A 27201-nucleotide genomic window follows, 5' to 3' on the forward strand; every position below is an offset into this window, starting at 1 on the left:
CAAGTGGCCCATAAATTGAATTGCATTTTACATTCCCTAGAATAGTCCGCATTTGAAAGACTCCTTTTAGTTAAGAGAGTGACAAATTACTCTCTAATCACCTTGTTCTAGAAATCAAGTGAGGCATACTTGGATTGATGTTTACACTGGATGAATACAAATTTTCATAAGTAAATGTATCTTTGCAGTTCAGTAATGAACTATAAAAAGAGGGGCTGAAGTAAAGTCTGTGGCCTGAGTATGAGAACCAAGGGCCAGGGGCCTGAGAGGTTGTTTTGTCTGGGACCAGAGCTGAGTCCACATTCTGCAGACAGCAGGGGTATACTTGATAGGCCAGGGTATTCAAAGTGGATGGTTTGGGGTGATGTTTTCTCAGGCTTCTTCTAGCACCTCTCCAGCCGCCAGTGATGCAGTTGCCTCCTCACTCTGGCTGACACCTCTGGGCTTCACTGTCTCCCAACTGTTCTCCATGCCATAGTCAGATTAATCTCCCCAAAGCAATGCCTTGAGGTGCTACTTCTCTGCTCCTTTGCCTGAAATGTGAGGTCCCTTCAGGATACCAGACCTATCTCACCAGTCCAATCTCTGAGACTAGGAAATAACATCTTTCTCTTCAGCTACATGGGCCTTTTCTCAGTCCTAGGAGGGAGCTTGCTCCATATGTTTTCCAGGTTCACTCAACCCTATCTAGCCCAGAAGGCCCTTCTTTATTCTACAGAATGAAATCTCTATTTTTCACTAATTTCCTCAAATACTTCTTCTTTGGTACAGTTGTCTCTGAGCACCCCACAGCGACCCTCTCCTCCTCTGATCCTCAGAGCACTTACTGTCTGTAACCCTCCTTGGGCACCCCACTATGACACCCTTGAACTTCTGTTTCGCTTTGCATCTCTATGTGCAACATATTTCTCGTCTATGCTTTGAGTAATTTGAGGGTAGGTGACAGTGTCTTGGAGGGAGCAGAGGGGGAAAGAATTCACTATTGTTGATACCATTTTAGGCATTTTACATACATATTTCATTCTTACCATTCAAAGAGATGGAAATTGTTATCTCCGTTTAGCTGATGAGGAAACTGATGCTCATAGAGGTTATTACTTACCCAAAGTCATAGTCTGATAAGAGGCTGATCTAGGAATAGAATTTATGTTTAACTCCAAAGCCTGTAAATGGTTCAGTGTGGCTTCTGGATTTAGCTGCTGAGGCTTGCTAGCTCTCCAACCTTCCCAACCTCGGGCAAATGGCTTAACCTCTCTGAGCCTCGTATGTAAAACATGCTGAAGAGTAGTACCTACCTCAGGGTAGGTCATTGTGAAGATGGTATAGCATGCTTAGTGCAATACCTTTCGTGTAGTAACTGCTCAATACATATTAGCAGCTAAAATCTTTGTTCCTACTACTACCATGACTGTTATTTCTATGACTGCTACTGCCACTGAGACCGCTAACACCACAAGCACTGTTGTCACTACAAGCACACTGTCCTCCAAGCCCCTGCCAGGGTGTCCTCTGTGTAGCAGTGCTCATCTGTGCTGTTTGGGCATGTGGCAGACATAGAGGTGGGTTGTAGTGTGTGTTTCCAGAAAAGTTCACTTGATGCCTCTGAGCCATCCCTAGCAGACACCTACCCGTGCCAGTCACGGCCGTTTTTACATGACATTCACGAGAGCCATGTAACCCCCTCTCTCTCCAGTGTGCTCTGAAAATGAGTCTGAAGCTGAAGCTGACCAGCAGATGGATAACTTGTACCTGAAAGCCCTGGAGGGGTTCATTGCTGTGGTGACCCAGGATGGTGACATGATCTTCCTGTCAGAAAACATCAGCAAGTTCATGGGACTCACACAGGTGACGCCCTCCTCTGTCTCTTTCAAAAAAGGGAAATGTTGCCATTTGGGGGTAGAAGGTAGTAAAAGGTGCTGGTAACAATGACCCTTGACCGCCCCCTGCCCATGCCCGCTCTGACCCTCACTGACCTCAGGTCACAGTCTCAGTAACATGCTCCCTCTCCTTGGCATTGAGTTTGGCATTGTTTGTGGCTGTCCTGATGGGCAGCTCTCTGTGGACTGGATTTAACAGGCCAGGCATCGTGACTCAAGCCTGTCCTCATCAGTGGTCCCCTATTACGTCCCTATGCCTGTGCACCTAACGCTGGACTAGGATTATGAGAAGACCTGGTTCAACCCCCTCCCTGTCTCTAGATCTGGAAGGTGGCTCAGCTTCCTCTCAGGTCTTTTACTTTGATGTTAGGAATAATGGAGCCTAACCTTGTTTTCAAAACAGGTGGAGCTAACAGGACACAGTATCTTTGACTTCACTCATCCCTGTGACCACGAGGAGATCCGTGAAAACCTGAGTCTCAAAAATGGTATCCTTAACTGTATGTTTACTTCCTTCTTGCCCCACCTGGGAGGGAACCTGCCTTCTCTTTGTCTAGACCATAGGAGAGATGGCTGAAGACCATTATGATGCAGTAAAAACTGACAACCATAAAAAGTCCGTTAGGCTGGCCCTCTGTGTAAGCATGTCGCCTGTGAAATGAGATTGGGGGGCATGGAAAGGATGCATTGCTCAGAAACACCTCCTGCTGATCCCACACTACTTAGGGGACTCCTTTGGGTTAGGACACTGTCTCTAGGAGGTTTCATCACCTGGTTGTCAAGCATGTCTGCCAAATGATGCCACTCAAACCAATAAACTCCTCTGTGAGCCAAAGTTCCTGTAGGAACCACTGGAGTTGTCTATTGCTGTGTAACAAACCACCTAAAATATAGGACTTAATCATTTATTAGCTCTCAGGATTTTGTAGGTTCTGTGGGTAGGTCTTGTGCTTTAAGTGATACCCGGCCGGGGTGTAGTCATCCAGGGCATGGACTAGGCTGGGGTGATCAAGATGGCTCACCCGTATGTCTGGGACCTTGTAGCAGGTGGCTGGAACCCTGGGCTCAGCTGGAAAGTTGGGAGAGCTGGACTGCTTTTTCACGTTGTGGAATCCTAGAGCCTCTCCCTCTTCCCATGCTGTCTCCAGGGTAGCCAGACATGTTACCTGGCAGCTCAGGGCTCCCAGAAGTACAAAAGTGGAAGCTGTCATGCCTTCCCAAGACTTAGTCCTGAAGTTGGCAAAGCAACACTTCTGCCTTGTTTTATTGGTTAGAGGATGTTACAGGCCAGCGTGGGAGGGAACTACACAAGGCTGTGAGTGGCAGAAGGCGTGGCTCATTGGAGCCACCTTTGGAGACATAGGACAGGCAGGTTTGATGGAGAAGAGATTTTTAAAGTCCTAGTGTACAGGACCCTACCTGTGGGGGTACTCAGCAGGTGCCAGTGGATGAAAGGACCTACACAAGCAGAAAGCACTTTGCAATGACAGTAGAGCTTCATCTCTCATAACCGGGGCCATTCAGGCAAAGGCATGAATGAGGATATTGTCCAGAGGACTGAATCTTTGGACAGCAGAGGGGCTCAATGGCTGTCAAGGTCCCTTCTGAACCTGAGACTCTGTCACTGGTCTGGGCAGATTCTGCCCACATCTAGATGTCCTCTTTAACCTCCCTTACCTGTCACTGCCATAGGGCTTGTGCTTGTCCAAGCTGAGTAACAGATGCAATGGTACTAAGCCTACGAGGCTTTGCTCCTGTTAGTACCCATGCTGCAAAAGCAGATGTTTCATTTGGCTCACCTCCACCCTTGTTGCAGACAGAACCTACAATCCACATTTGGGCCTGCAAAACACAGAGTTACAACCGCCTCCCTTCCCCCACCACCACTGCCCTCCCACCCATCTCTCTGCTATGCCCCCCAAAAGCCTTGGGCCACCTGGCTCCCAGAGTGCAAGGCTGGAAAGCACCCCATAGCCATGGCTATTCACTGCCTTGTCTGGGCTGCTGAGAAAGTCTGTGTTGAGAGGAACATTTGGTGCCAGAGTTTCTGAATCACTTTCTAGAGCAGGTGCTTGAAGTCTGAGAACACCAAAAAGTCTGTGATGTCTTTTCTACTCCAGAACCCCTTTGACTTTTGGGTTCTTAGTTCAATCACTGACTATAGTCTCAGTTTGACTCCATGACCTAAACCAATTTCCTCATTTCTTTGTTCCTTGGAGTCATTCTTTTCATTTTTATGGTCTTGGACAAGGCAAAGTCTAGGACCTTCCCACTCTCAAGTGCATGATTCACAGCCAAGTGGCCTCTATTGATCTGAGTGGAACTTCAGATCTCCTGGTCCATGTATCGGGGCCTTGGGACTGTCAAACAGTGCATCAGCAAATCCTCATTGAAGGTGCTGGCCGGTTGTGGACTTGTGTTCTAGAAGTAAAGGGTTAGCGTGAGTTCTGAGAGGAAGATAAGGCCATGAGGCAGATTGCGGGAGGCTTTGAAAGCCAGGTGGAGGGCCTTGAACTTTATCCTGTGAAGTTTTGGGGCAAGGATGGGGTGGGTGATCTGCTTGGAGCTATGCTTAGAAATCATGATCAAATGTCAGAATGGGGAGAATCCAGTTAGGAGGCCTCAATAATAACCCAAACAACACAAGTAGATCCCTCCAGCACCCTCGTCCCTAACACCTGGGCTGGTCCTGGCAGTGGGGCCAGGCCCCAGGTTATAGGCATATCTCACTAGATGCAAACCCCACCTGTGAAAATCACAATTGTAAGAAACATAATTAAGAATGGTAGAGATGGCCTTATTACCATGATGGAGGAATACACTCTCTTGGAGAAAAATAAAAAAAAATTCACCATTCAGTCTGTTATTTAGTGGACTCCCCTAAGGATGTTTAAGTTCAGTGTAGGTGCCACAGTTCCTTTGACACATTGCTCTTCAGAAATACATCAGTCAAATAAATCAAGGTTCTCTGAAAGTTTAAGTGCGGAGGTGGTGGCTTTGCCTGGAGGGAGGAGTGTGACTCTTTGAAACAAGGTTCTAGATTATTCTGTAATGTTGGAAGGGGGCAGGAATGTACCTTGGCAAGCCCAGGACAGGGATGGTGGTGTGGGCAGAATTTAAACATGGACAAGAGGGACTCAGATGGCATTGCATTTATTGCTTGGTTTTACAAGAGGTGGAAAATGTTCTGAGTGAGTAGACAGTTTGGAGACTCTAAGGAAGAAAGCTATACGTTTGGTGATTTATTTAATTCTGGCGGAGAGAAGATATAGTCGATGTTGAGTTAATCTTCAAAGTGGACTTGCTTACCAAATCCCAGGAGATTTGGACCAGGGGTCTCTCTAGAGCCTTGATGTATATGTCACTTTAGGGAGGAAGCTAATGGCATATTATTCCAAATGCAGCTATTGCAGGTTGCAAATAGGGTGCAAGAGGGTTTAAGTTCCTAGGAGACAGGTTATAAAGAGGATAGCAGTATCTGAGGGACATTCTAACCTGTGAGGTTATACCCTGGGAGTGGCCTCACCCAGACTGTCCCTTGAAATTCCTGCTAGAAACCTTGGGTCTTACCCCAGGAGAGGTTTGCTCAGACAGTGGCTAGTAGTCCCTCATTGCCTTGCTGCTCTGATGTGACCACTGACCATGTGCCAGGTGCAATGGGAAATCAAATGACAAAACAGCTGCTGCCTTTCAGGAGTTTATGCTTTGGTGGAGGAGACAAGCTGGAGATAAGAAACTGTCAGTCCACAGGCCAAGGTGGAGCTCAGTGCTCACGGCAGGCCACAGGAGCTAAGAGAGCAGATGCTTGGGAAACAAACGATAAGCTTCCCAGAAAAACTGCAGCTGAGCCTCTCCCGTGAACATAAACATAAAGCTAAGTTCAACTGATTCCACACCTCCATATACCCTTCCCTATCCAGGCTCTGGTTTTGGGAAGAAAAGCAAAGACATGTCCACAGAGAGGGACTTCTTCATGAGGATGAAGTGCACAGTCACCAACAGAGGCCGAACTGTCAACCTCAAGTCAGCCACCTGGAAGGTAGGGCAATGGGCCTGGGCTGGGGGCGGGAATGCCTAAAGTCCTGCTTCTGCCCCAGCACTCTCAGCCCCACGTCTGACCCTCTTTTGCTGGTCCCCAGGTCTTGCACTGCACTGGCCAGGTAAAAGTCTATGACAACTGCCCTCCTCACAGTAGCCTCTGTGGCTACAAGGAGCCCCTGCTCTCCTGCCTCATCATCATGTGTGAACCGATCCAGCACCCGTCCCACATGGACATCCCCCTGGACAGTAAGACCTTCCTGAGCCGCCACAGCATGGACATGAAGTTCACCTACTGTGACGACAGGTGAGGGTCCAATAGTGCGTGCTGAAGTCTATAGTGCGGGCTGGGTCTTACCTGCAGGTGTGTGTGCTTGTGCCTGTGTTAAATGTGTGGGACAGGGCATAAACATGGTATTTCCAGGTGCATGTTTGTGGGCCTATGTCACTGTTTCAGTCCTCCCGTGCATCTCAGAGGTTCCCAGTACTGTATTGGGTGGTCTTGATTGACGCAGCTTCAGGGTGTGTCTGCAGAGCTGTTCTGGGACTCAACCCTGTTGTCATCATTGTGCTGTGTACATATTTCTCCATGTATGTATCAGGCTCCTGAATCCTGCCCAGGGAGAGAAGAGCCTGGAGATTTCCATCAGTATTCACAGTGGGGAAGTCAGTTGGAGCATTGGCTTCTGGCCTGAAAACTGACCCACGGCTGCCATTACTGACTGAGCTTTCCGTCCACCTCTGCCCCTCCTGTGTGTAGCTCCATTCTGACCTTTGTCCAGACTGATCTTAAAGGCTTTTCGGTAGAGGGAGATAAGCCAGATTCAAACCCCCAAGGCCAGGCCCAGCTGGAAGTTCTCTTAGGGGACATAGTAGTGGTGGTGGTTAAGAGCAGGGACAGCCTAAATTCAAATCCAGCAATAAATGTTGAGTGTTAGCTCTTACTCTCATCTTTATTAAAGTTGTTGAAAGGGCACCTAAAGACTGTACATGCAAACCATCTCATCCCTAGTTCTTAGCTCAAGGCAAGGGTAGAAACATGTGGGGAAGAGGCTGGGGCATCGTGGGAGGATGTGTTTAAACTGCCCTGCAGCTCCTAACTGTCCACTGGCCCTGCCTCTGGGAATGTGGGGCCTGGTGACCAGGGATGGGAGGAGGCAGGTAGGGAGACAGATGCCTCAGGCAATGGCTGGGCCCAGGGAAGGAGGGAAGGCCAGGAGAAAGGCCTGGCTGGAGTAAGTGTACTATGTCTGCTGACTCACATCCCTGGATGTGCCTTCAAGGCAGAGGTCACTGAGCCTGACCTCAGCTTTCTGCGGTATCTAGAGTCATCATTTTTTTGCCAGAGTCACAGTTTCTGTGGCAGATCTTCGCCACTCCCCTCTCATCTTCTAGCGTCATTGTAGAATGAGGTGATGGCTATGAGAGCACTTTGAAAGGTACAAACACCATAACATAGGAAGGCTTCTTGTTATTGCTTATATCTTACTTCCTGTCCTTGGCCTCCCCCAAAGCAAAATCTCCTACTAAACTCAAGGAGTCAAGATCACTTCTGAAGCCATTTGGTGGCGGAGGGCCTGGAAGAGGAAGGAGAGACCACCAGCTGGAATCAGCCTTGTCTTCCCTGGGCAGCAGGAAACCACCAGACCCCAGGGAGAGAGCTCCTGCTCAGCCACCCCCAGGCCCACCCACCTTTGTCCCATCAGCTGGGCATCCTGTGGGTATCTCTTTCTCCCCTGTGACTCCAGATTGACCTGGTGTTGGTGTTTGGCCCCTTGTTAGAATTGACTACTACTTGTGGCACAGTTCCAGAACTTTTGTAAAAGTATCCCCAGGTCATTCCTGTGCCCCAGTTCTGACCACAGTGGGGTCCAGACTCAAGGGTTTTGGAGGTTGTGGGTAGTTATATAAGCAGAAAGAGGTGCTCTAACCCCATAGAGAGAAGATGGCATGAGTGAAGCCTTTTGTCCTAGCCTTCAACACAGTCAGCATTTATTATAGTTGTGAATATGGTTGATGATGATGACGACTAGACAGAAAGATTGCTCCCAAAGCAGACACCAGAGGAATCCATGATATAGGTAAAGTTATTTATCCGATGCAATCTTTATAGTCAAATAAACATTCTGGGCAAAGGAAACAGCCTTATTCCGGGTACCTCTCAGTAGTCTTCTGTGATGGCGTGCAAAATCCCAGTCAGAGCCCACATGTCACTGGCTTTGAGGTGAAGTGGCTCAGGATGCCTCAGCCGCATGGCCTGGGAGTGTCTCCAGTGCTGTGGGTGAGGAGAGTCAATGTAGCCCTTGGTGAGCAAAGCACATCCCTAATGTGACTCTTTAAACACTGGGAAAACCCTCAGTCATAGAAAATAACTTGCCCCCACCTCCTGCCAGCTAATAGAAAAGAGGAATTTTTGTAAAGAGCTTAGAACTCTGATTCTTGTTAAAGTGAGGGAAAAAATCCCTTGGAAAGGGTAATTCAACATTATCTTTTATTTATTATCTTGGTTTGAATGCATTTCAGGTAATTTTCTGAAAGCACTAACCTTTGAGTAAAAGAAGAAGAGAGGAAAACCACAAAGAATTGAGTGCCTAAATGTGGTGGGAGAGGAAGTATACACAGAAAGGGGAGAGACACTGTGCTGACATCTTACTTTGGTTCAGGACTGGTAGGCAGAGTAGAGAACCTATGGTAGGCTTAAAAGAACCTATGATTTGGGGCTTTGTGAGTCATAGTGTGGACGGTGATATTGCTTATAAGTTGTGCAGGACACATTGCATTTTCAGCAGAATCTTGCCTTTCAATAAACCTAATTACAAGGCCCCAAGTCTGCATTCAGTGGTGCTGCAGAACTGAATGTAGAGGCATTTAAAGACACAGAATGCTGTGCCACACAGAAGTTGTGTTTAACCGATTAGCAGATTAGTTAACAAGGGCACAGACATGGCTTAGACAGTTTATGAAATGACTATTTTAAGTCCTTAATCCGTAAGTGTTATTTCTCAATTGCTTTGATGAGGACTGAGATTTTTTGGTTTTGGTAGCTTGTTTTGTTTTCACACCTTGTGTTGGGATAGGGAGAGGTGCACACACACACTCTCTCCTTAATACCCTTCAGAGACAAATGCTTCTGAAACCAAAACCTGCATATGACGCCAACAGTGGGTGGAGTTGTCCATGCTAATCAGGAAATTTGCTAGTTTTAATGACATCTGACACACATGAGGGATTATGATTTCCCGCAAAGGGGACTGTTTTCCCATAAAGTTCGAATCTGAAGAAAATGTAAGGCAATTAGAATCCACAGAATCACTTTTGAAGCAGTTTGAGACTTTCCTTAGGTGCACTGAGACCACAGACACAATCAAATAAAAGGCTCAGGGAGAAAGAGAGGAAAGGGGGCAGAAAAGTAAAACAGAAAAGAAGAGTGAAAAGATGACTCTAATCTTGTGTTGAACTCCCAGCTTCCCAAAATCAATCGAACCTAAACAGCCTGCTCTGAAACATCTGAAATTGAATAAAGGAGTAGGGATGGTTTAAAATGCATTTGGTCTCCCCTTAACAAAGGATTACAGGAACATATTGTGTCCTATCTTAATTATCTGAAGCATAGGAAATATTTTTAAAAGAATTTTGTAACAATTTAAATGTCAGTCACATTTATGTGTGTGTGATCAACTGCACTGGACAGGTGAGCCAGTTGAGTAGCAAGGTTAAAGAAGCAAGGGTAAAGAACAGTGTCATTAATTATGTCTTCTCCATTTATGACTCAAACATAGGCATTATTCTGTTTGAGTATAACAGTATTCAACCAGTAATGAACTGTAAATTATTGAGCATCTGCTGTGTGTCTGACCCTGTGCGGGAGACTGTTATATCCAAGAAGTAAAAGATGATTCATGATCTCCAAGAGTTTAGAGCTTGAGGTATAAGCCACTTAATGAAACTGCAGTGAATAGTACAAAATAGAACATTCCATTCATCCAAAAGGAAGGCAAAAGTGGTTCCCAAGTAGCTTAACTTTAAAATGGGGCGGTTCTTAAATTCATGTGGAGGTGCCATCTAGTGGCCAAAGAGAATAACTGTGAAGGAAGCCAGGCTGTCAAGGAGGCTGGGCAGTCTTTCTAATTCACACGTTTGCAATTTTGTTAGTTTTATGATTCTTCCTGTATCTTAGAAATAAATTATAAAAGCAAATTGTGTGGATAGGAGCAGTATCACCAGGGAAAATTATTTCAAAATTACAGTAAAAAATTCAAATTAAAAAAAATTTAAAAATTCAAATTAAGAAAGAGAGTCACTTAATCTTTACAGATAAAGAATTTAAGGTCAACCTATTTTGTCATTGAATTAAGGCAACATGGGACATAATCATATCAGAACTGACAGTTGAACAAGTTAAGATGCCTGCATTCAACATTCTGTGGCTAAACTTACAATGAATTGTTTTTGTACAAAGGAGCTGGGAATAGCAAAGATGGTAAAGTGAGGAAAAAGTGGATGATCATAAAGAGAATATCAATAAAGAAAATCGCAAAGAGCCATGAGTTGTACTACACACACACACACACACACACACACACACACACACACACACACACAGCCTTCCTAGGTATAAATTCCCCCCACAGGGAGCCTGGAATACTCCACAGACAGAATGGAAACTGATTACCCTTTAATTACAGAGCTAGTGGTATAGATTTCATTTAATCATGTAATATTTGAGGAAAACGCAAGACTTGATCACTGTTATGTAAAGCTAACAAAATCTGGATGAAAATATATGAAAACTAACAGCACTGAAACCTGAGGTAGTGAAGAGTCCAGACATTATTGAGGAAAGGCAGTGTCAAAGTTTATAACCACATATAGAGAAAATGAAGTGACTCGAGGGGTGCCTAGGACAGGCCATTGCCAGCAGGGTGGATGGAAAGAGAGCAGACTGTAATATAGGTATTTATTAGCAAACACATTCTTTGGAAAACAAATAGGTGGTTGTGAAGTACTTAAAACTTTTATCCTCTTAAATAGTTTAAGTGCTCTCTAACCATCTTGTTCAGTTGATTAATTTACCAACAAATCCTTTACCCATGTAGGGACCAGGGACAAGAAATGCAGCCGGTCCTTGCATGACTCTGGGCAGTGGCAGTGGCCAGGAGTGTGGCTGTGGTGCCCCCCATGGACGAGAAGAGCAGCCATCTTAGGGCTCTGGCTGGACTTCTGCCTTTTGAGGCAACAGCAACTGACGCTGTAGCCAAGAGAATAATTTTCTTCCTACCACTCAGTTACAGGTTCTTCATTTTGAACAGAGCTTCTGAACCTTTCTTAGGATAAAAACAATTTTATAAAAATAAAAAAAAATAAGAGCAATGAATAATTCATTTTACATTTCAGCAGAATCTTGCTGAAATGTAAAATGGAAAATCTTGAAGGCATATCCCATTCTGAAGTCCAAAGCCCAAAGATCTGACCCACATGTTTACTTGGGCAATACTAACTTCAGAATTTAATAACCCTTTTTTCTCTGTGTTTTCTATTTTCTTCTTCCTCTGCCTCCTGTGGCTGCCTTGTGTCTGCATCTCTTTCCTCACTTCATTCTTGGTCCACCTCTTTTTCCACTTCATTATTAAAAAGTGTCTTCTCATTTTTGCAATCTGGTGCAATCCTTTTACATTTCTCTCCCCTCTTAAAACAGAACAGCCCTACTGAGTTGACTTTTAAATTTATCAGTGATACCAAACTGATTTTTTTTCCCCAGTGAGTTAGGGGCCCTTAATTAGAAAGAAAGAAAAAAATAGTTCCCCTGCCCCAATGGAGAGCGCAGATGGAACTGTTATCACGGCCCGGCTCTGGAGGCTTGTCAGGAGCCCAGGGAAATGAGCGGGGAAAGGCCGCTGTGTGCTGTCGCAGTGACCTTATAAACAAGCCCGGTTCATTCACCTCCACACTGGCGTCTACGTGCCTGCACATGGGGGCGAATGACCATGAGCTTCAAGTTGGGGTTTCCTGGCTTTGTGAAGTTTGACAACTCAAATGTTCTGCAATTGTGTTGGGGATATGTGTATTTCCCAGTTTTTATAGTAGTCTGTTTAGAGGAATGAAGAAAGAGACATTAAATATTTATTTTAGTTGACAAGATAAATGAAAGCTGCTACTGGGAAGATATCTGGCAATTCTGAAATCTAGGTTTGTTTTTCCACTTCCAAAACATGCCCATTGTGTCCCTTTGAATGGATGATACGTTAATTAGATAATTTTAAAAAAGTTATTATGAGGCTGATTATAACAAATATTTACTTTGAACATTTTAATTTAAAGATTCTAATCATGAAAGGAAATTTAATTTCTTCAGGGAGTAGAATTGTATCTTTCCCAGAATGCCCATAGACTCATTTCGGAGGGTCTCTAGAAAATTCTAGACTTGCCCAGGAATAGAAGCAGTTTATCTGGCAAATCAGCGAGCCTGTGAATGCCTAGCCTATTGTCAGCAGGACTCACCAGTGCAGTTCTGGTTCCCAGGCTAAGCTTGAAAGGCATCTGACCCAACAGCAAAGCCTGCTGGTTGTAAGACCAGCACTATTCTGTCTCCTTGTTCCTCTCAATATCCACCCTTGGGTGCCAGTAGCAGGTTCAGGGTGTCAGAGAATTTGTCCATTGCCAATGAGTTCAGACACCTCTCTGCTTGCAGCCAACTGAAGGGACAGATCCTTCTACTCTGAGACCAGCTGGCTGGCACAAATGAGCTTCTGGGATCTCACTGGAGAAATCTCCACTGGGCTGAATCAGCTGAGCCCTAAGCCTCTCAGCCCCATTGAGCCGCCCCTTGTTTGACAAAGGCTTTAACCCCCAGAGTCACCCAGACAGAGAACTTGCCTCTTCTCTGCCCACTTCAAAACCAGATGCCCTGTAGAATGAAGAAAGGCTGATTGAATGTCATGAGGGGTTCCGTGGAAGGCTGTGTGTGTGTGTGTGTATGTATGACTGAGCACATGGTGTGCATTGAGACAGTTAATCATGTTGCAGGAAGATAAGTAGATCCTCAGTGCCCAGGTTCCTTAGCAGTGCTGGGATAGACAGGGCTCTGCTAGTCAGCTGTCGGGTATTTACTAAGAGCCCGTGTAGGAGAGGCAAAAGGGAGAAAGCTCTCCCAGGTTTGGGAGTTGACAGCCTAATGTGAAGAGACAAATGTATTTCTTTGTGACATTGTGCACATCCCTTAGGACTTCATGAGAGACATCGGTGAGGGCTGGAGGAACTGGAGAGGGCTCTGTGGAGAGGGTGAGGCCTTGAGCTGGCCCTGCAAGAGTCAGGGCTTGGGGAGGAAAGGAGGAGAGAAGGCATAAAAAGGTTCTGCAGCAAAGACAACTTGCCAGGTGTGGGGAACTGCAAGGAGAGGGGTCTGCCAGGGCAGAGGGTGCGTGACGTGCTGCAGATGATTTGAAAAATCAAATTGCTCAAAAGACAGAGACTAGAATCTGGGGCAACTTAGAAGTTAAGCAGCATTTACTCTTGATGTGGTTGGCAATAAGGGAAAGCAGAAGATGCTTAAGTAGGGGAGTGGCAAGGTGGACTTGGTATTTTAGGACAATTTAGTCTTGACAGACGTATGCAAGCTAACCTGTTTGGAGGGGATGCTGAGAGTAGAGGGGAAGGTTTAAGCACAGATGGGTTCTCCTTGCCCAAGCTCCTCATGCTGTGGTTAACATAGACACAATGGTGGCTCCATACTGCTTTCCCACCCAGGGCCACATAATTTTCACTTTTTATTTATAGCACCTTCTACTAGAATGAGCTTGACATAGCAACTAGAGGCCCCAGTTTTCATTCTTGCTCTGCCTCTGGACATCTAGCAAATCATCTGCATTCCTTGGATATCTGTTCCCTCATCTGCAAAAACTGCGGGGAGAGGGTGTGTGAGTCCTTCCAGTGGTCCACGGAGAATGGCCTGTGTGTGCAGTTGGGGTGGCAGGAAGGGAGTCTTCTGAATAGGTGCTTTTCCTTCCTCCCAGACTTGACATCAGGAAGGGGAGGGAAGATAGTGTTTGGGCAAACCCACAGTCGTAAGTTGAGCACAATGTTGTTTTGCTCCAATAAATGGCATAAGCAGAAAGTCTGCATTGTGTTCATCTGAATGTGTGCATTTGATCGATCTTCTGGATTTAGCTCCTTGAGCCCCTGCCCACAGACCTCAAGTTCATGTGGTCTTCCTTCCCCACACATTCCTTTTTTTTTTTTAATTCAGAATCACAGAACTGATTGGTTATCATCCTGAGGAGCTGCTCGGCCGCTCAGCCTATGAATTCTACCATGCGCTGGACTCAGAGCACATGACCAAAAGTCACCAGAACTGTAAGTTCCGGGAGTGCCCCTGCAGCTTCCTTGTGTCTGTGGAATCTGGCCTTGAGTAGGATGTGATTGGTGAGAAGATGACCAGGTCATGTCCTTCATAGAGACACCATCCTGTGTGGCAGACCAGACTCATGCCCTCAAGATGGTTAGAGAACAAGGCTGCCTACATGACACCTTCATGCACTTTAGAAAAAGGATCTGTCTTCCAGGGAGACAAACTCACTTCAGGGCACACAGCTTGCAGAGGGGAAGGTAGGCTGAATCTCAGTCCCACATAACACCTCCACTGAGTGTCCCTGTGTGATCACCTGTTTTTACACCCTGTGGAACAGCCCCGTAGAGAGTACTATTAGACAGCATGTAATCAACTTGGGTACGCACTATAGGTGCAAGTACACACATTCATGGAAGAGGAGGGCTGGGGGAGTTAAGGAAGGGAGAGGAAGAGGCTCTTGAGTTAGACTTGAAGGATGAGGAAGGATCAAGCAGAACAGAGGAAGATAGTATGGGACCAACTTACTGCATGTGCAGAGGCAGGCCATGGGGCTCTGATAGCTAGCTTGATGGGTCAAGAAAAGGCCCTCTGGGTAACCCAGTGATGGCAAATGGAATCTCTGCAGCTTGAAAGAAACTTGAGCTATGCAAGGATTCTAGAACGGGGTTGCCCAATTTCTGCTTTGGAAATGTTCTGTGTCTGTATCATCCACCTATGGCATCTGTAGTATTTGAAATATGACTAGTACAACTGAGGAACTGAATTTTTAAAATTTAATTTTGATTAACTTTAAATAGTCATACGTGGCTTTTGGCTACCATATCGGACAGAGCAGTTCTAGAGTGTTGACTTGGCCATGTTCCCAATTCAGTCTTCCCGGGTGCAGGTAATCCAGGACAATGTGCTTGAATCCATACAACTCCTCTGTGTGCAAGGACTCTGGGCTTATAACTCTCTTCTTGGCCCACTGGGGGCAATAGACATTGGTAGAATTTCCCTGATCTTATTTCTGAGGAAAAAAGAGGACCGTGGGCTTCTTGGGAGCAGGGTGGCTCCTATCTTCATATCTTTAACCTCAGTATCTCACACAGTGTCTGGTACAATACAAGCACTAAAGAATAATAAATCCATGGGTAAAACTTACATTTGGAAAAGAATGCTTCAAAACAAGTGCCCACAGTGGTGGTGCTGAGGGGACTGTAGAAGGATTACAAATGGGCAAATTAAGTCTGAAAAGATTCCCAACGGCCCTGCTGGCAATGAAAAAAATGGATGTGCATCTACGTTTCCATTGTTCCTAAATCCATCCACCTAGTCCAGCCTTAGGACAGATCGGCAATCCTGTAAGCTGGCTGCCAGCACAGTTAATGCTGTCTTACGGAGTGGCGTCTCCTTCTGATTGGTTCCCCTGCTTCCCCGTGGCTTATGAATTTGATCTGACAGCAGGGCTCATTATGATATCTCAGAGAAGTTTCTTACTGTGCTCTCTGGCAAAACCAAACCAAACCAAACAAAAAACAAACTAGATTCAGCCCCATTCAGGGACCACAGTTTGGGAGAGGAAGGTGGAGGTACTCTTGTATGCCCATGAATGTGGCCCAGCCCTACGTAACCTGCCTCAGCTTTGAGATCGGAGGATCTGGTTCCAGCCTTCCCTTTGGGATTCCCCCATACTTTTCTGGTCCCCGAGGGGTTCTTGCTCCCAAAGGCAGGTTGACAGAATCATCCAGGCACTGGGACGCAGGGGCCCTGGCTCTGGCCCAGCTGACATACTGATTCCCCAGGGCCTGGCTGTCTGGGCCTTCCTGCTTTTAGATGTGAAATTGGGGGAAAGACTAGACTTCCTTACAAGCCAAGGGTGAAGCCAAAGCAGGGAAGAAACATAAAGTTTATGAGAATTCTTGGAGGACAACATCATTGTACTTTATCTTCTAGGATGGGAAAGCGGAAGAAGCTACTGTCAAAGGGAACAAAAATTATGACTTCTCGCTTGGCATATAAAAAGGGCTTTTCCCCCTTCTTCTTCTTCTTCTTCTTAGAATATCCTTGATCCATAAAAAGGACTGGGCTAAAAATTTTTCTTATTGGTTTTCTGCTGACTCCAGGGGAACTATGGTGCTTTTTACTGTGAATCCATGTATTTAAGCATTAGGTACACTTAAAGGTAATTGACAGCCCAAACCGAAATCACAGGCTCTCGTCTTGCCCTGATGGAGCCAAGTAAAGTCCCCTTGAGCTCTGAGCCTGTGCCCAGCCAGCAAGCCCACATCCAGCAACGGGAGATCTACATGGGCTGGAATTGATTTAATGTCAGGTATGACAGGAGCCTCTCTTTCTCTCTCTCCATTTATCTTTGGGTTTTTGCAAATAAAGTTGCACTTCAGACTCACGTTCATGCTGTGGAATAAGTGAAGGCTCAGGTTTTAGGCTGGTCTAGGTTCACACACTGTGTTCCCAAATTTATGCATGTGCGTGTCTTAGCCTGTGAAGGTGTATGGTTGAAATGACTGGGGAAGCTCAGTCCAAAACCAGATTTAGATCATTGAAAGCCATAATTTCCAAATGGATTAATAATTTATACATTGTTATCCTCAGAGGGCGGGGGTTGGAGGCTGGCTTCTCTTTGTTGTATTGAGGATATTATGTGCTCTTAAGAAAACAAGATTAAAAACCATAAAAAGCCTATCAACCAAGTAGCAGGCCCCTCACCATGGCTGGCATTAATGAGCAGATGATTAGAAAGCTGGCATTAATTATATTCTCCTGACAAAACAGGCCCTCGCCTGCAATTGCTAGAAATGCAGTTAAAACCTTTGCTTGCTGCACTGTTTGATCAAAAAGAATAAGAGCCTGAATTGGGTTTGCATTAAGAACCGTCTAAATAAGTTAACTCCAGGCACTTGAAATTGTGCAAAGAGTCATTTTACTGCAGCAGGGAAGCCTCACTAGCGTGGATAAAGGGAGAGCTGAGAGGACAAAAGTTATTTCCTAGGCAGAGGAGCCCACAATGGCTTAGGACAGTGACAACAGCAAATTTAATCTTCCCAGTGAGATGTGGCTCAAGGTATTATAGTAAGAGAACATTGTGCTAGGAACCATAAGACCTGTTGTCTAGCCTAGACTCTGTCATTCATCCTGTGTGATGTTAAGCAAGTCACAATCCTCTGGCCTGTTTCCTTGTGTTAAAAGAAGATATATTTATCTTCTCTACAGCATAGCATTTTGTCAAAAAGACTTAACTAAGATGATACAACTACTTTGGAAAATAATTTGGCAGCTTCTTATAAAGTAAACCTATATTTAACATATAACCCAGCAATTACCCTCCTAGCTGCACCCACAAGAAATGAAAATACTTGTCCATACAAAGATTTATACACAAATATATATAGCAACTTTGTTCATAATAACCAAAAACTGAAAACAACTCAAACACCCATCAACAGGCGATTTAACCACTTCGGTACGGCGCTTACCGGTCGCGAAACCTTGCCCACAGCCGGCACTCACAGTCTGCACGATAGTTTGTGCTGTGCATTGACGACGGATCCGTTTTGTTCTTGTGTGATGAGGAAAGCTTTAAAGCACTGAAAGCTTGTTTTACTTTACAGGCAGCTTTACTTGTAATGTAAATCAGAATAGGTAACATATATATATATGTTTTTATTACGTTATTTTTAAATGTTCACAATTTTATTTTGATAAATGAAAAATTAGAAAAGTCATATCACAGCTGTCGGCTTAAGTCGATGCTCGGTTGTGTATGTTTATCTGTGGCTATTGACTATAGTCGATGCTCGCACTGAAGTGGTTAATAAACTAATTTTGGTACATCCATGCAATGGACTACTACTACTCAGCGATGAAAAGGAATGAACCACAATACCTACAACAACATGTTGAATCTCAGAATCATGCTGAGTATAAAGAAGCCAGGCAAAAAGTAAATACTCCTGTATGATTCCACTTATATGAAAATCTAGAAAAGACAATTCCAATATATAGTGACAAAAAGCAGGTCAGTGGTTGCCTGGAACCATGGGTGGGAATGAGGAGTAGCTGCCAAGAGGCATGAGGAATTTTGGGGGTGATGGAAAAGTTCTGTACCTTCACCATGGTGATAGTTACATAGGTGCATACATTTGTCAAAACTCATTAAACTGTGTGCTTAAAATGGGTGTAGTTTTGATGGAAGATAAATTAAACCCCAATAAAGTTGATTTTTTAAAATGAAAAACAAAAAAAGCCTAGACAAAGTCTTTAATTGGGACTATAATTCTGCCTGCTGTTTCCACTGAGGGGAATTTTCAGCAAATCACTCAATAGTTTTCAGCCTCAATTTCTTCACTGTAAAATAGGAATAATAATAGATACCTGATGATGTTCCTTATTAAACGAGGTAACAGCGACACTGGCCCTTCTGAAGTGTTTTATGTGCCAGACACTGTTCTAACTGCTTTGCAGAGATGAATTCATCTTATGAGACAGTTTTGGAAACTGCAAAGCACTACTCAGTGTAAGTTACAGTCACTGCTGCACCTTACAAGTGCTTGTTAAATTTTCTAAGAGGGTAAAATGTGCCAAGCAAAACATAAGTGTAAAGGATTACAGGCAGCATTAGTACAAACCAAGCTGCATTCCTCAGCTGTATGGGGCTGGTGAATGGGGAGGTGGCCCATGAGCCTACCAGAAGAACCTAGGAGACTCTCTGTATTTACAGAAAACCTGGATATTCTCCCACGGGGATGCTTCAGGACATCATCTACAAACATGTTACAAACTGTCAGTGATAGGGCCTGGGCACCATACATATTAGTAGCTTTGGGAAGGAGGTAGCTTTTCCTGTATAACATTTGTCCACGGCATTCAGTCAATGTGTGTGTGCCTGATAAGCCAGGCAAGTACATTTGATGCTCAGTACAACTAGCAGTGGTATAGTGGGTAGCTAATAATGATAGTTATTATCATTGCTACTATTATCATCGATGTCCCATTTTGCAGAGGAGAAAAACCAAAACCAAGAAGAATTGTTTCTTTCCCGAAGTCTCCATGCTAGCAAGATTTCCTGATCCTTCCACCATACCTCTTCCCAATGCTCTTCTAAGCTAGAGTTCTGAAGAATGAATCCCAAAGAATGAAAGTCAATGGGGAGTCCAGAAAAATACCAGAAATTCTAACATTAGTAGTCCTTAATGTAAAGGGATATATTGATTCCTTTTTAATGGGAGTGGATAGAATACTCTGGACGGGGGAGAAGGAGAGTCTGGGGTGTGGAACTCTCTCCCCAATGTTTTTAGATGGTAAAAACACCTTTTAAACGACCATTTAGAACAATCTGGAAGCCTCACTGGGCAGTTGGAGGGAGTGTAAAGGACTTATCGGGTCTTATAAAGAAACTGTGTAGGCTGCTGGCGTCCCATCCCTTTCTCCACCCCGCTTAGAAAGGGTGGGGTGGTTTGCCTTGCTGTGGGTCACAAACCAATGGCCAATAACCTGGAAAAATCAAGTGTGTTAATTAAAAAAAAAAAAAGGCTTTTATTCACAAGCAGGGCATTGGTGGTGGGTCTGCAACGAGGTTGGGCTGTCTCCAAGTAGCCTTCTTGTGAGTCCCCACGGCCTGGGAGTTTGGCGGAGGCGGCCCTTCCTCACCCGGCATGGACCCCCTGAGGAAAATAGGGCAGGTTCTTGCTTACTGCTGAGCTGGTCTTGTGAGCCACTGGTAAAGGGATGGGTGATGGGCCACTGTCTCACTAGACAGCCTTGGGCGAGTCACTTAACCTCTCTCAACCTCCTTTTCTTGTATTTAAAATGGAGAGCTAGCTGGGATGATCTCCAAGCTCTCGTCCAGGTCACTTTCCCTGGTCCTCGCTGTCCTGGCGCCCCGTCCCGTCCAGCCACCTGCAGACTGCCCTCCCGTGGGGTCTCCCGCCGCTCCCCCGCCTCCTGAGCCCTGCTCCGTTTCTCCTCCCACAGTGTGCACCAAGGGGCAGGTGGTGAGTGGCCAGTACCGCATGCTCGCCAAGCACGGGGGCTACGTGTGGCTGGAGACCCAGGGGACCGTCATCTACAACCCTCGCAACCTGCAGCCCCAATGCGTCATGTGCGTCAACTACGTCCTGAGGTGAGCGCGAGAGGGCGGGGCCTTGCGGCGGCCGGGTGTGGGCGCCCAAGCTCCTGGGAGAGTGGGAGGGTGGGAGGGTGCGAGGCGGGGAGGGAGGGCCCACGGTACCACATCCTGGAGCTCTTCACTGCGCTGGGTCTCAGCCTCCCTTGGACGCTTGGGAACAGTGGGACACTTGAGAGTTTGCTCTGCCCTTCTCCCCACCCCACCTGCCATTTATGCCACGCCTCTGACAGGGGAGGGGGGAGGCAGATGGCACACAGTCACTTGAATATTTTCTGAATGAGGAAAAAGGGAAAAGAATTGCTCTTGCTTTCTGGGGGAAAAAATGTAACACCTTTACCCTGTAACATCTGGTAAGAAAGGTAGAGAAATTCATGGCTAGGGTGAAACAAGCGAGCAAAAGCATTCCGCCTCTGCACACCACCCTGCTCAAGTCTGAGAGTAAACAGCATCGAAACAGACCCGTTCAGGGGCTGCTCTCATGGTGGCTCCCCCACAAGTCACACTTCCATTGTGTAGTTCTTTACAAAATGCCAGCACACAGGGTCCCCACCGTCTTTTTGTTTGAGAGCTTAGCTATCAGGGTTTTCATGTGTCTGCGGGAGCAGAAGGATCTTGCTAGAAAATGTGGGAGGCCTGACCGGCTCTCTTGTCCCATTAGCGAGATTGAAAAGAACGATGTGGTGTTCTCCATGGACCAGACAGAGTCCCTCTTCAAGCCTCACCTGATGTCAATGAACAGCATCTTTGACAGCAGTGGTGACATAGCTGTGTCTGACAAGAGTAACTTCCTGTTCACCAAGCTAAAGGAGGAGCCTGAGGAGCTGGCCCAGCTGGCCCCAACCCCGGGAGATGCCATCATTTCTCTGGATTTCGGTGGGTGCTTCTTAGCTGAGCTGGGCCCATGGATCCCCTTTGGGGGTGGGGGAGAGTTCTTACCTTACCAGGCCTGCCTGGCTGCAACCTTTCCTTAACCAAAGATACCCTGCCCCTTCCCCACTATTGCTAATCACCTGTTAGAGGCCAGGCGCTGCTGGGCACAAACGAGCAATATATACACCTGCCACTGAGCAACACCCTCCCAGATCTGACCCCATGGAGTGCTGAGCAAGGAGGGGTTAAGAGAGGACACCCCCCGAGAGGTGGATTCTAAACCACAGTCAGTGAGGGCCCGAGATGAGAAGAAGGGGAGTTATCACAAAGAGAGGGCAGATTCTACCTGGGTCTCAAAGGACAGATTGCTTGTTTAGGTGGGGGGGCTGAACTAGAATGCGGCTGAGAGGGATAATTCCAGAAACACAGACAGAGAACAGATTGAGGCCCAGGATTAAGCCCTCAAGTGTACAACTTCATTACAATGCCTGCCTGTTCCTTGGAATGCAAGTCAGTGTGGTCCCCAGCAGGGCTCTCAGCCCTTCCAGACCCTTGTAGGACGTTTTGTGCAACATTTGGACTACTTCTGCCTTGGGGTGAGCCAGGGGTTGTGGGAGCTCACCACTAGGTCCTTGTCTCCACAGGGTGCCAGAACTTCGAGGAGTCCTCAGCCTACGGCAAGGCCATTCTGCCCCCAAGCCAGCCATGGGGGGCAGAAGTGAGGAGCCACAGCACCCAGAGCGAGGCCGGGAGCCTGCCTGCCTTCACCGTGCCCCAGGCAGCTGCCGCGGGCAGCACCACCCCCAGTGCCACCAGCAACAGCAGCTGTTCCACGGTAAGCGCCCCCCGCCTGCTTTGGGTGAGGATGTGGAGAGGGTGGGCTCCTCCCCTGACTCCTTGTTTGGGACAGAAGTGCTGTCTTCTTCCTCCTCAAGTGATCACAGAACCCCCTAGAGTGGCCAGGGCGCTTACCTGCCAGGTATTAGAGGTGTTTCCTGGCTTTTTAGTGTCCATCACCCACCCCCACTGAAATAAGTTCCTTGAAGGGCTTTGAGCCCCAAGGTCAGCCGCAGTGCAGGGCAGTGCCCGTCTTGTGCAGGGTGTAGTTTACAGAGCCCTGAGGGTCGAAGCCTTTTCCTGTTTGCTCAAGACAACCTGTGAAGTGATGCTAGCCTCGTTTTATGCTGAGGAGACTGAGATTCAGAGACGTTGATGCATTGACACAATTCACATGGCTCGTTAGTAGTGTTCCCTCTACAAATATTTATTTGGTGGAATAGAGTTGAATCTGTGGGTCCGAGGATGTAGTTCTCCTTCTGTGCTGGACTTCTGAGGAGACTAGGGCCATATCCTTGACTGCATCCCCCTCCTTCCTGGCCCCCAGCCCAGCAGCCCTGGAGACTATTACTCCTCTCTGGATGATAACCTGAAGATTGAAGTGATTGAGAAGCTCTTTGCCATGGATACAGAAGCAAAGGACCAATGCAGCACCCAGGTAGGTGTCATGCAGAAGATCAGGCAGGTTCGTACCCGCCGATTGGCGGGGCAAAGGCCCAGGTCCCCCAAATGGGTGTGGGTGTAGGGAAGTGGAGCCTGTGTTCACCCTCTGTCAAATCTAGTTCCTTATTAACTCACAATTTATCTCCTACTTGGATAACTTTCTCAGTGCACACGAAAAAACTATAGCACTTAAAATTTAAGGAGGCTCTACATTTCAAAACCATATCCAGATTCATCAAACATTTGTAAACATAGGGGACAATTCATCTCTTCACAAAGACATTCATCTTGGGATTTTTTTTTTAGTAATTTTATTTGAAATGCAGTTTGACATCTATTTGATACATTTTCATTTACCTACAACTTTTCAGGAACACATTCATTATTACATAAGGCCTAATGTTTTTGCAAAAACTATGCACCCAGGGAGGAAGAGGGCGGATGGGTGCATGTTCACAAAACCTCAGGGAAGACCACGAATCCCCGTTGTCTTAGTTGGGCCTGTCTGTCCAGATGTCCACCTTGCTCCTCAGTTTGTAATCTGTCTCTTACCTGGCACTAATTCCAGATCTTTAGCAAACCTTCCTGTTTCAGCTTCTCCGTTGCCCTCTCTCTCCTATAGGATTTATCACTTAGTGCTTGATCACAGCTGGCTGCTGCTGCTCCTTCAACACTTCCTAGAGTTGTACTCATTAGTAAGCAGCATTGCCCCAGGGAGGGCATCAGTCTCTGGAGGCAGAAACTGGCTTCTGCATCTCCATTGAGTGTTCCCTGTACTGTCATCGTGTCACTGGAAACCTAAGGGATGCTCTCTGAGTATCTACTAATTGGAACAAAAGTCCCTCTGCGCCTGGGCCTGGCTGTACTCAGGGAGAGTCCACAGATATACCTCAGGCACTTCCTGCTTGCTTAGGTCCATGCCAGGGCAGAGGAGGACAAGCCGTCCTCAATGCCCAAGTGTCAAGGGAGAACCAGCGCAGGCTGGAGTAGGCAGGGTGGCTTTATGGAAGAGGTGGGCTGGCTTGGCCACTGGAGAGAGGGGAGTTTCTGGTCAGTTGGGGAGGTGGCACCAGTGTGGAACATGGAGATTCATAGTACAGGGTGTAGAGGGGACAAATGTGGCAAAAGGCTAGTGTCACGAGATAGAAGGCCTTCCTGGTAGGCCCTAGGGAGCGAGTGGAGGTGTTTGAGAAGCTGTGCTTGGGATAAATGGCTCTGGCAGGGGCCTGGGAAACATAAGGGGCTAAGCTGGAATAACGTTCATGAGGCTGAGCCAATCCTGAGCCTCTCAGCCGTGCTTTGCTTCCCCAGACGGACTTCAACGAGCTGGACTTGGAGACACTGGCACCCTACATCCCCATGGACGGGGAAGACTTCCAGCTGAGCCCCATCTGCCCAGAGGAGCAGCTCTTGCCAGAGAGCCCGCAGCCCACCCCCCAGCACTGCTTCAGTACCATGACAAACATCTTCCAGCCACTGGCCCCTGCCACATCCCACGGTCCCTTCCTCCTGGACAAGTATCAGCAGCAGCTGGGAAGCAAGAAGACAGAGCCCGAGCACCGGCCCATGTCCTCTATCTTCTTTGATGCTGGAACCAAGGCGTCCCTGCCACCATGCTGTGGCCAGGCTAGCACCCCTCTCTCTTCCATGGGGGGCAGATCCAACACACAGTGGCCCCCGGATCCACCATTACATTTCGGGCCCACGAAGTGGCCCATTGGGGATCAGCACACGGAGTCCTTGGGATCACCGCCAGTGGGGCCCCCCATCTCCTCGCCTCACGTCTCCATGTTCAAGACAAGGTCAGTGGCACCAGTGCGGCTGTGCTGAGCGGGGAGGTACCACTAGGCTAGGGGATAGCTGACACTCCATTTAGCCCTTCTCTGCACTTTGACAGCTCAGGCTTTGGGGGGATCACCTTAAAGTAAGTGAGGCCGGTTCTTATCAGGGATGAGGACAGGAAAAGGAAAGAAGGGGCTTATTGAGAGTCCTGAAGCTGTATGGCTGTCTCCCTTCAGAACACCCAAATGTGCCTTTCTCACCCAGGGTTCATCATCTGAGCCCCAGAACACAGAAAATTACTGGGGTGACTATATTCTCAATTCTCCCCTGAAACCCTGGTTGAGAAAGTGAAAAGATGCCCATGCCTCCTCCCTAACTTCTGACTGCTTGGGGCCCCCACCGCAACAGACTCTCTGGGCTGTGCCCAGGTGCCAGTGTTGCCTTCCCCTTCAGCTCTCCCCACGTGCCCCATTTCACCCAGCTGACAGCTCGCTGGGCCGAACCACAGTGGTTGGTCCATGACTTGCAGCTCCCAGGGTCCACTGGGGATGCTTGTCTGGGGTACCTGCCCTTCACAGAGTACCTGACTGGTCTTCAGTGGGAGCAAAAGGGAGGGGAGTGGTTTGGGCATGACAAGGGAGAGACAGGGGCAGGAAAAACCCTCCTCAAGGCAGACGTTTCCCAGCTGGGGACAGCTGAGGTGGGCACGTGTGCAGGGAGGTGGCACGAGCCATTCACATCCGAGGAGGGAGGCAGGGCAGGTACTCAGCCCATAGACTCAGCACTCGGGGTCTTCGAGTTGCCACAGTCATGAGTATTGGGTCCGGAAAGGCCTCGAGACCAGGCGCAGGCAGGGGTGGCACTGGGCTCCAGACTCCCTCACGGCCCGCTCTCTTGGGCTTGGCAGGTCTGCAAAGGGCTATGGGTCTCGGGGCCCAGATGTGATGAGCCCAGCCATGGTAGCCCTCTCCAACAAGCTGAAGCTGAAGCGACAGCTGGAGTATGAGGAACAAGCCTTCCAGGACATGAGTGGGGTGAGCCATCCCCTGACTGGCCACAGGGTAGGCTGGGTGGGAGGGTGGGGTGTGGAGCCGTCCACACCTGCCCACCCTGGGGACTGGTTCCCGGCCCTCTCCCCTCTACATCTGCCCTTCCCACACCCAGGTGGATCCACCAGGCAGCAGCACTTCACATCTGATGTGGAAACGGATGAAGAACCTCAGGGGTGGGAGCTGCCCTTTGATGCCCGACAAACCACTGAATACAAACGTCCCCAATGGTGAGCAGTGGGCCGGGGCCTCTGGGGGTTCTGCTGGAGGGGCTGTGGCTCAGGGGCCCATCCTGGTTCCCCTGCTCACTCACCGCTGGCCTCACCTGCATCTCTGGGCCCCATCAGAATGGACAGTGTCCTCTGCCCTGCCTTCAGCTCTGGCTTGGGTGAGGCTGTCAGAAATCTCTGGGCTTGAGGCCCTGGGGCCGGCTGTAGTCCCGGTGGCTCGGAGCACCTTTGTGAAGGAAAGGGGATGCTGGAGTCTTTGCGGCCCTTCCCATCCTCTTTGGGCCAGTGCCACCCTCACTCTCTGGCTTTGGTCTTTCAGATGAGTTTCCCCAAAACCCCATGCGGGGCCTGGACCAGCCCCTGAGACACCTGCCACCGCCACAGCCACCGTCTACCATGAGTCCTGGCGAGAATGCCAAGAGTGGGTTCCCCCTGCCATGCTATGCCACCCAATACCAAGACTATGGCCTGCCACCGGCTCACAAGGTGTCAGGTGGGTACACCCAGGCACTGGTACCCATATCCTAGGGTCTGCTGTGTGTGAGAGGCCTGAGGGGGCAAGGAGATGAGGGGCCTGCACCCTCCCAGAACAGGAGTTCAGCATTCGGAGAAGCATCAGAGACTTATGATAATTGCCTTTGCTGAGTGCCCGCTCCCAGGTGCCATGCTGAGTACCATACATAGGATTCCTCCGCCTGCCATGATGCTGGGTCCCCTAGGGCCAAGCCCGCCTTGTCTCTCTTCCGGAGTGTGCAGGGGGTGGTTGACAATGACTTACCAAGAGAGCTGCTGGATTCCCAGGGTTCAGGGCCCCTCAGATTTGGGGTACCTCTTCACAAGTTCCTTCTGACATATTGGTTACAGGGCTCCTGGGTGGTGGGTCTAAGACATGACAAAACAGCAAAAAACTAATTCAAACTCAGGCTAGAGAAAGCAAAAGAGAAGGCAGACAAGAAGGCCACACTCTGGTTTGGCCACCGCTAGGACATTATTCTGAAAACTGAGGGTTATTGACTGACAAGAGTGCTTGGAGAAAAAAGAAGGGGTGGCCAGGAACTGTTGGGGAGCGGTGGGGGTGAGGACAGGCGCAGACTACACAAGGCAGCATATCTTGACTCCCTGCGGGGACAAGCTTGCTGCAGGGAAAGGCAGCTAACCCCAGAGGAGCGAGCTCCCCTACCCCAGAAGTAGTGCGGCACAGGCTGGAAGGCCATCTGTCCTCAGTGCTTTAGAAGGAGCCCTCCCAGGTCAGGTGACCTCCAGGGCTCCTTCCACCTTGAGAGTCCCAGAGCCCAAGTCCTCTACTCAGGTCTTCAGGTCGCCCTACTGCCTAAAGCCCCTTTGACACCCTGGGGACCCCACTGAATTCAGGCAGGAGCTGGGC

The 27201-nt window shown here is 47.8% G+C and overlaps 1 protein-coding gene across 2 annotated transcripts in view; it reads left to right on the forward strand.

The window, feature by feature from the left end:
• EPAS1 (endothelial PAS domain protein 1) overlaps positions 1–27201 on the forward strand; it is an 88950-nt gene that overhangs the window by 58201 nt on the left and 3548 nt on the right. Inside the window, exons 3-15 of one of the 2 annotated variants that reach the window (XM_012755873.2) lie at positions 1694–1845; positions 2281–2365; positions 5798–5916; positions 6017–6222; positions 14158–14264; positions 20233–20380; positions 21045–21259; positions 21901–22091; positions 22641–22751; positions 24068–24558; positions 25446–25572; positions 25703–25817; positions 26137–26310. In XM_012755873.2, coding sequence (XP_012611327.2) covers positions 1694–1845; positions 2281–2365; positions 5798–5916; positions 6017–6222; positions 14158–14264; positions 20233–20380; positions 21045–21259; positions 21901–22091; positions 22641–22751; positions 24068–24558; positions 25446–25572; positions 25703–25817; positions 26137–26310 — 2241 coding nt within the window. Of the gene's footprint in view, positions 1–1693; positions 1846–2280; positions 2378–5797; positions 5917–6016; positions 6223–14157; positions 14265–20232; positions 20381–21044; positions 21260–21900; positions 22092–22640; positions 22752–24067; positions 24559–25445; positions 25573–25702; positions 25818–26136; positions 26311–27201 lie in introns of both variants that reach the window. The other variant, XM_012755862.3, reaches the window with a different exon arrangement.

This window comes from Microcebus murinus, chromosome 3 (assembly GCF_040939455.1).
Source record: "Microcebus murinus isolate Inina chromosome 3, M.murinus_Inina_mat1.0, whole genome shotgun sequence".
Taxonomy (NCBI): domain Eukaryota; kingdom Metazoa; phylum Chordata; class Mammalia; order Primates; family Cheirogaleidae; genus Microcebus; species Microcebus murinus.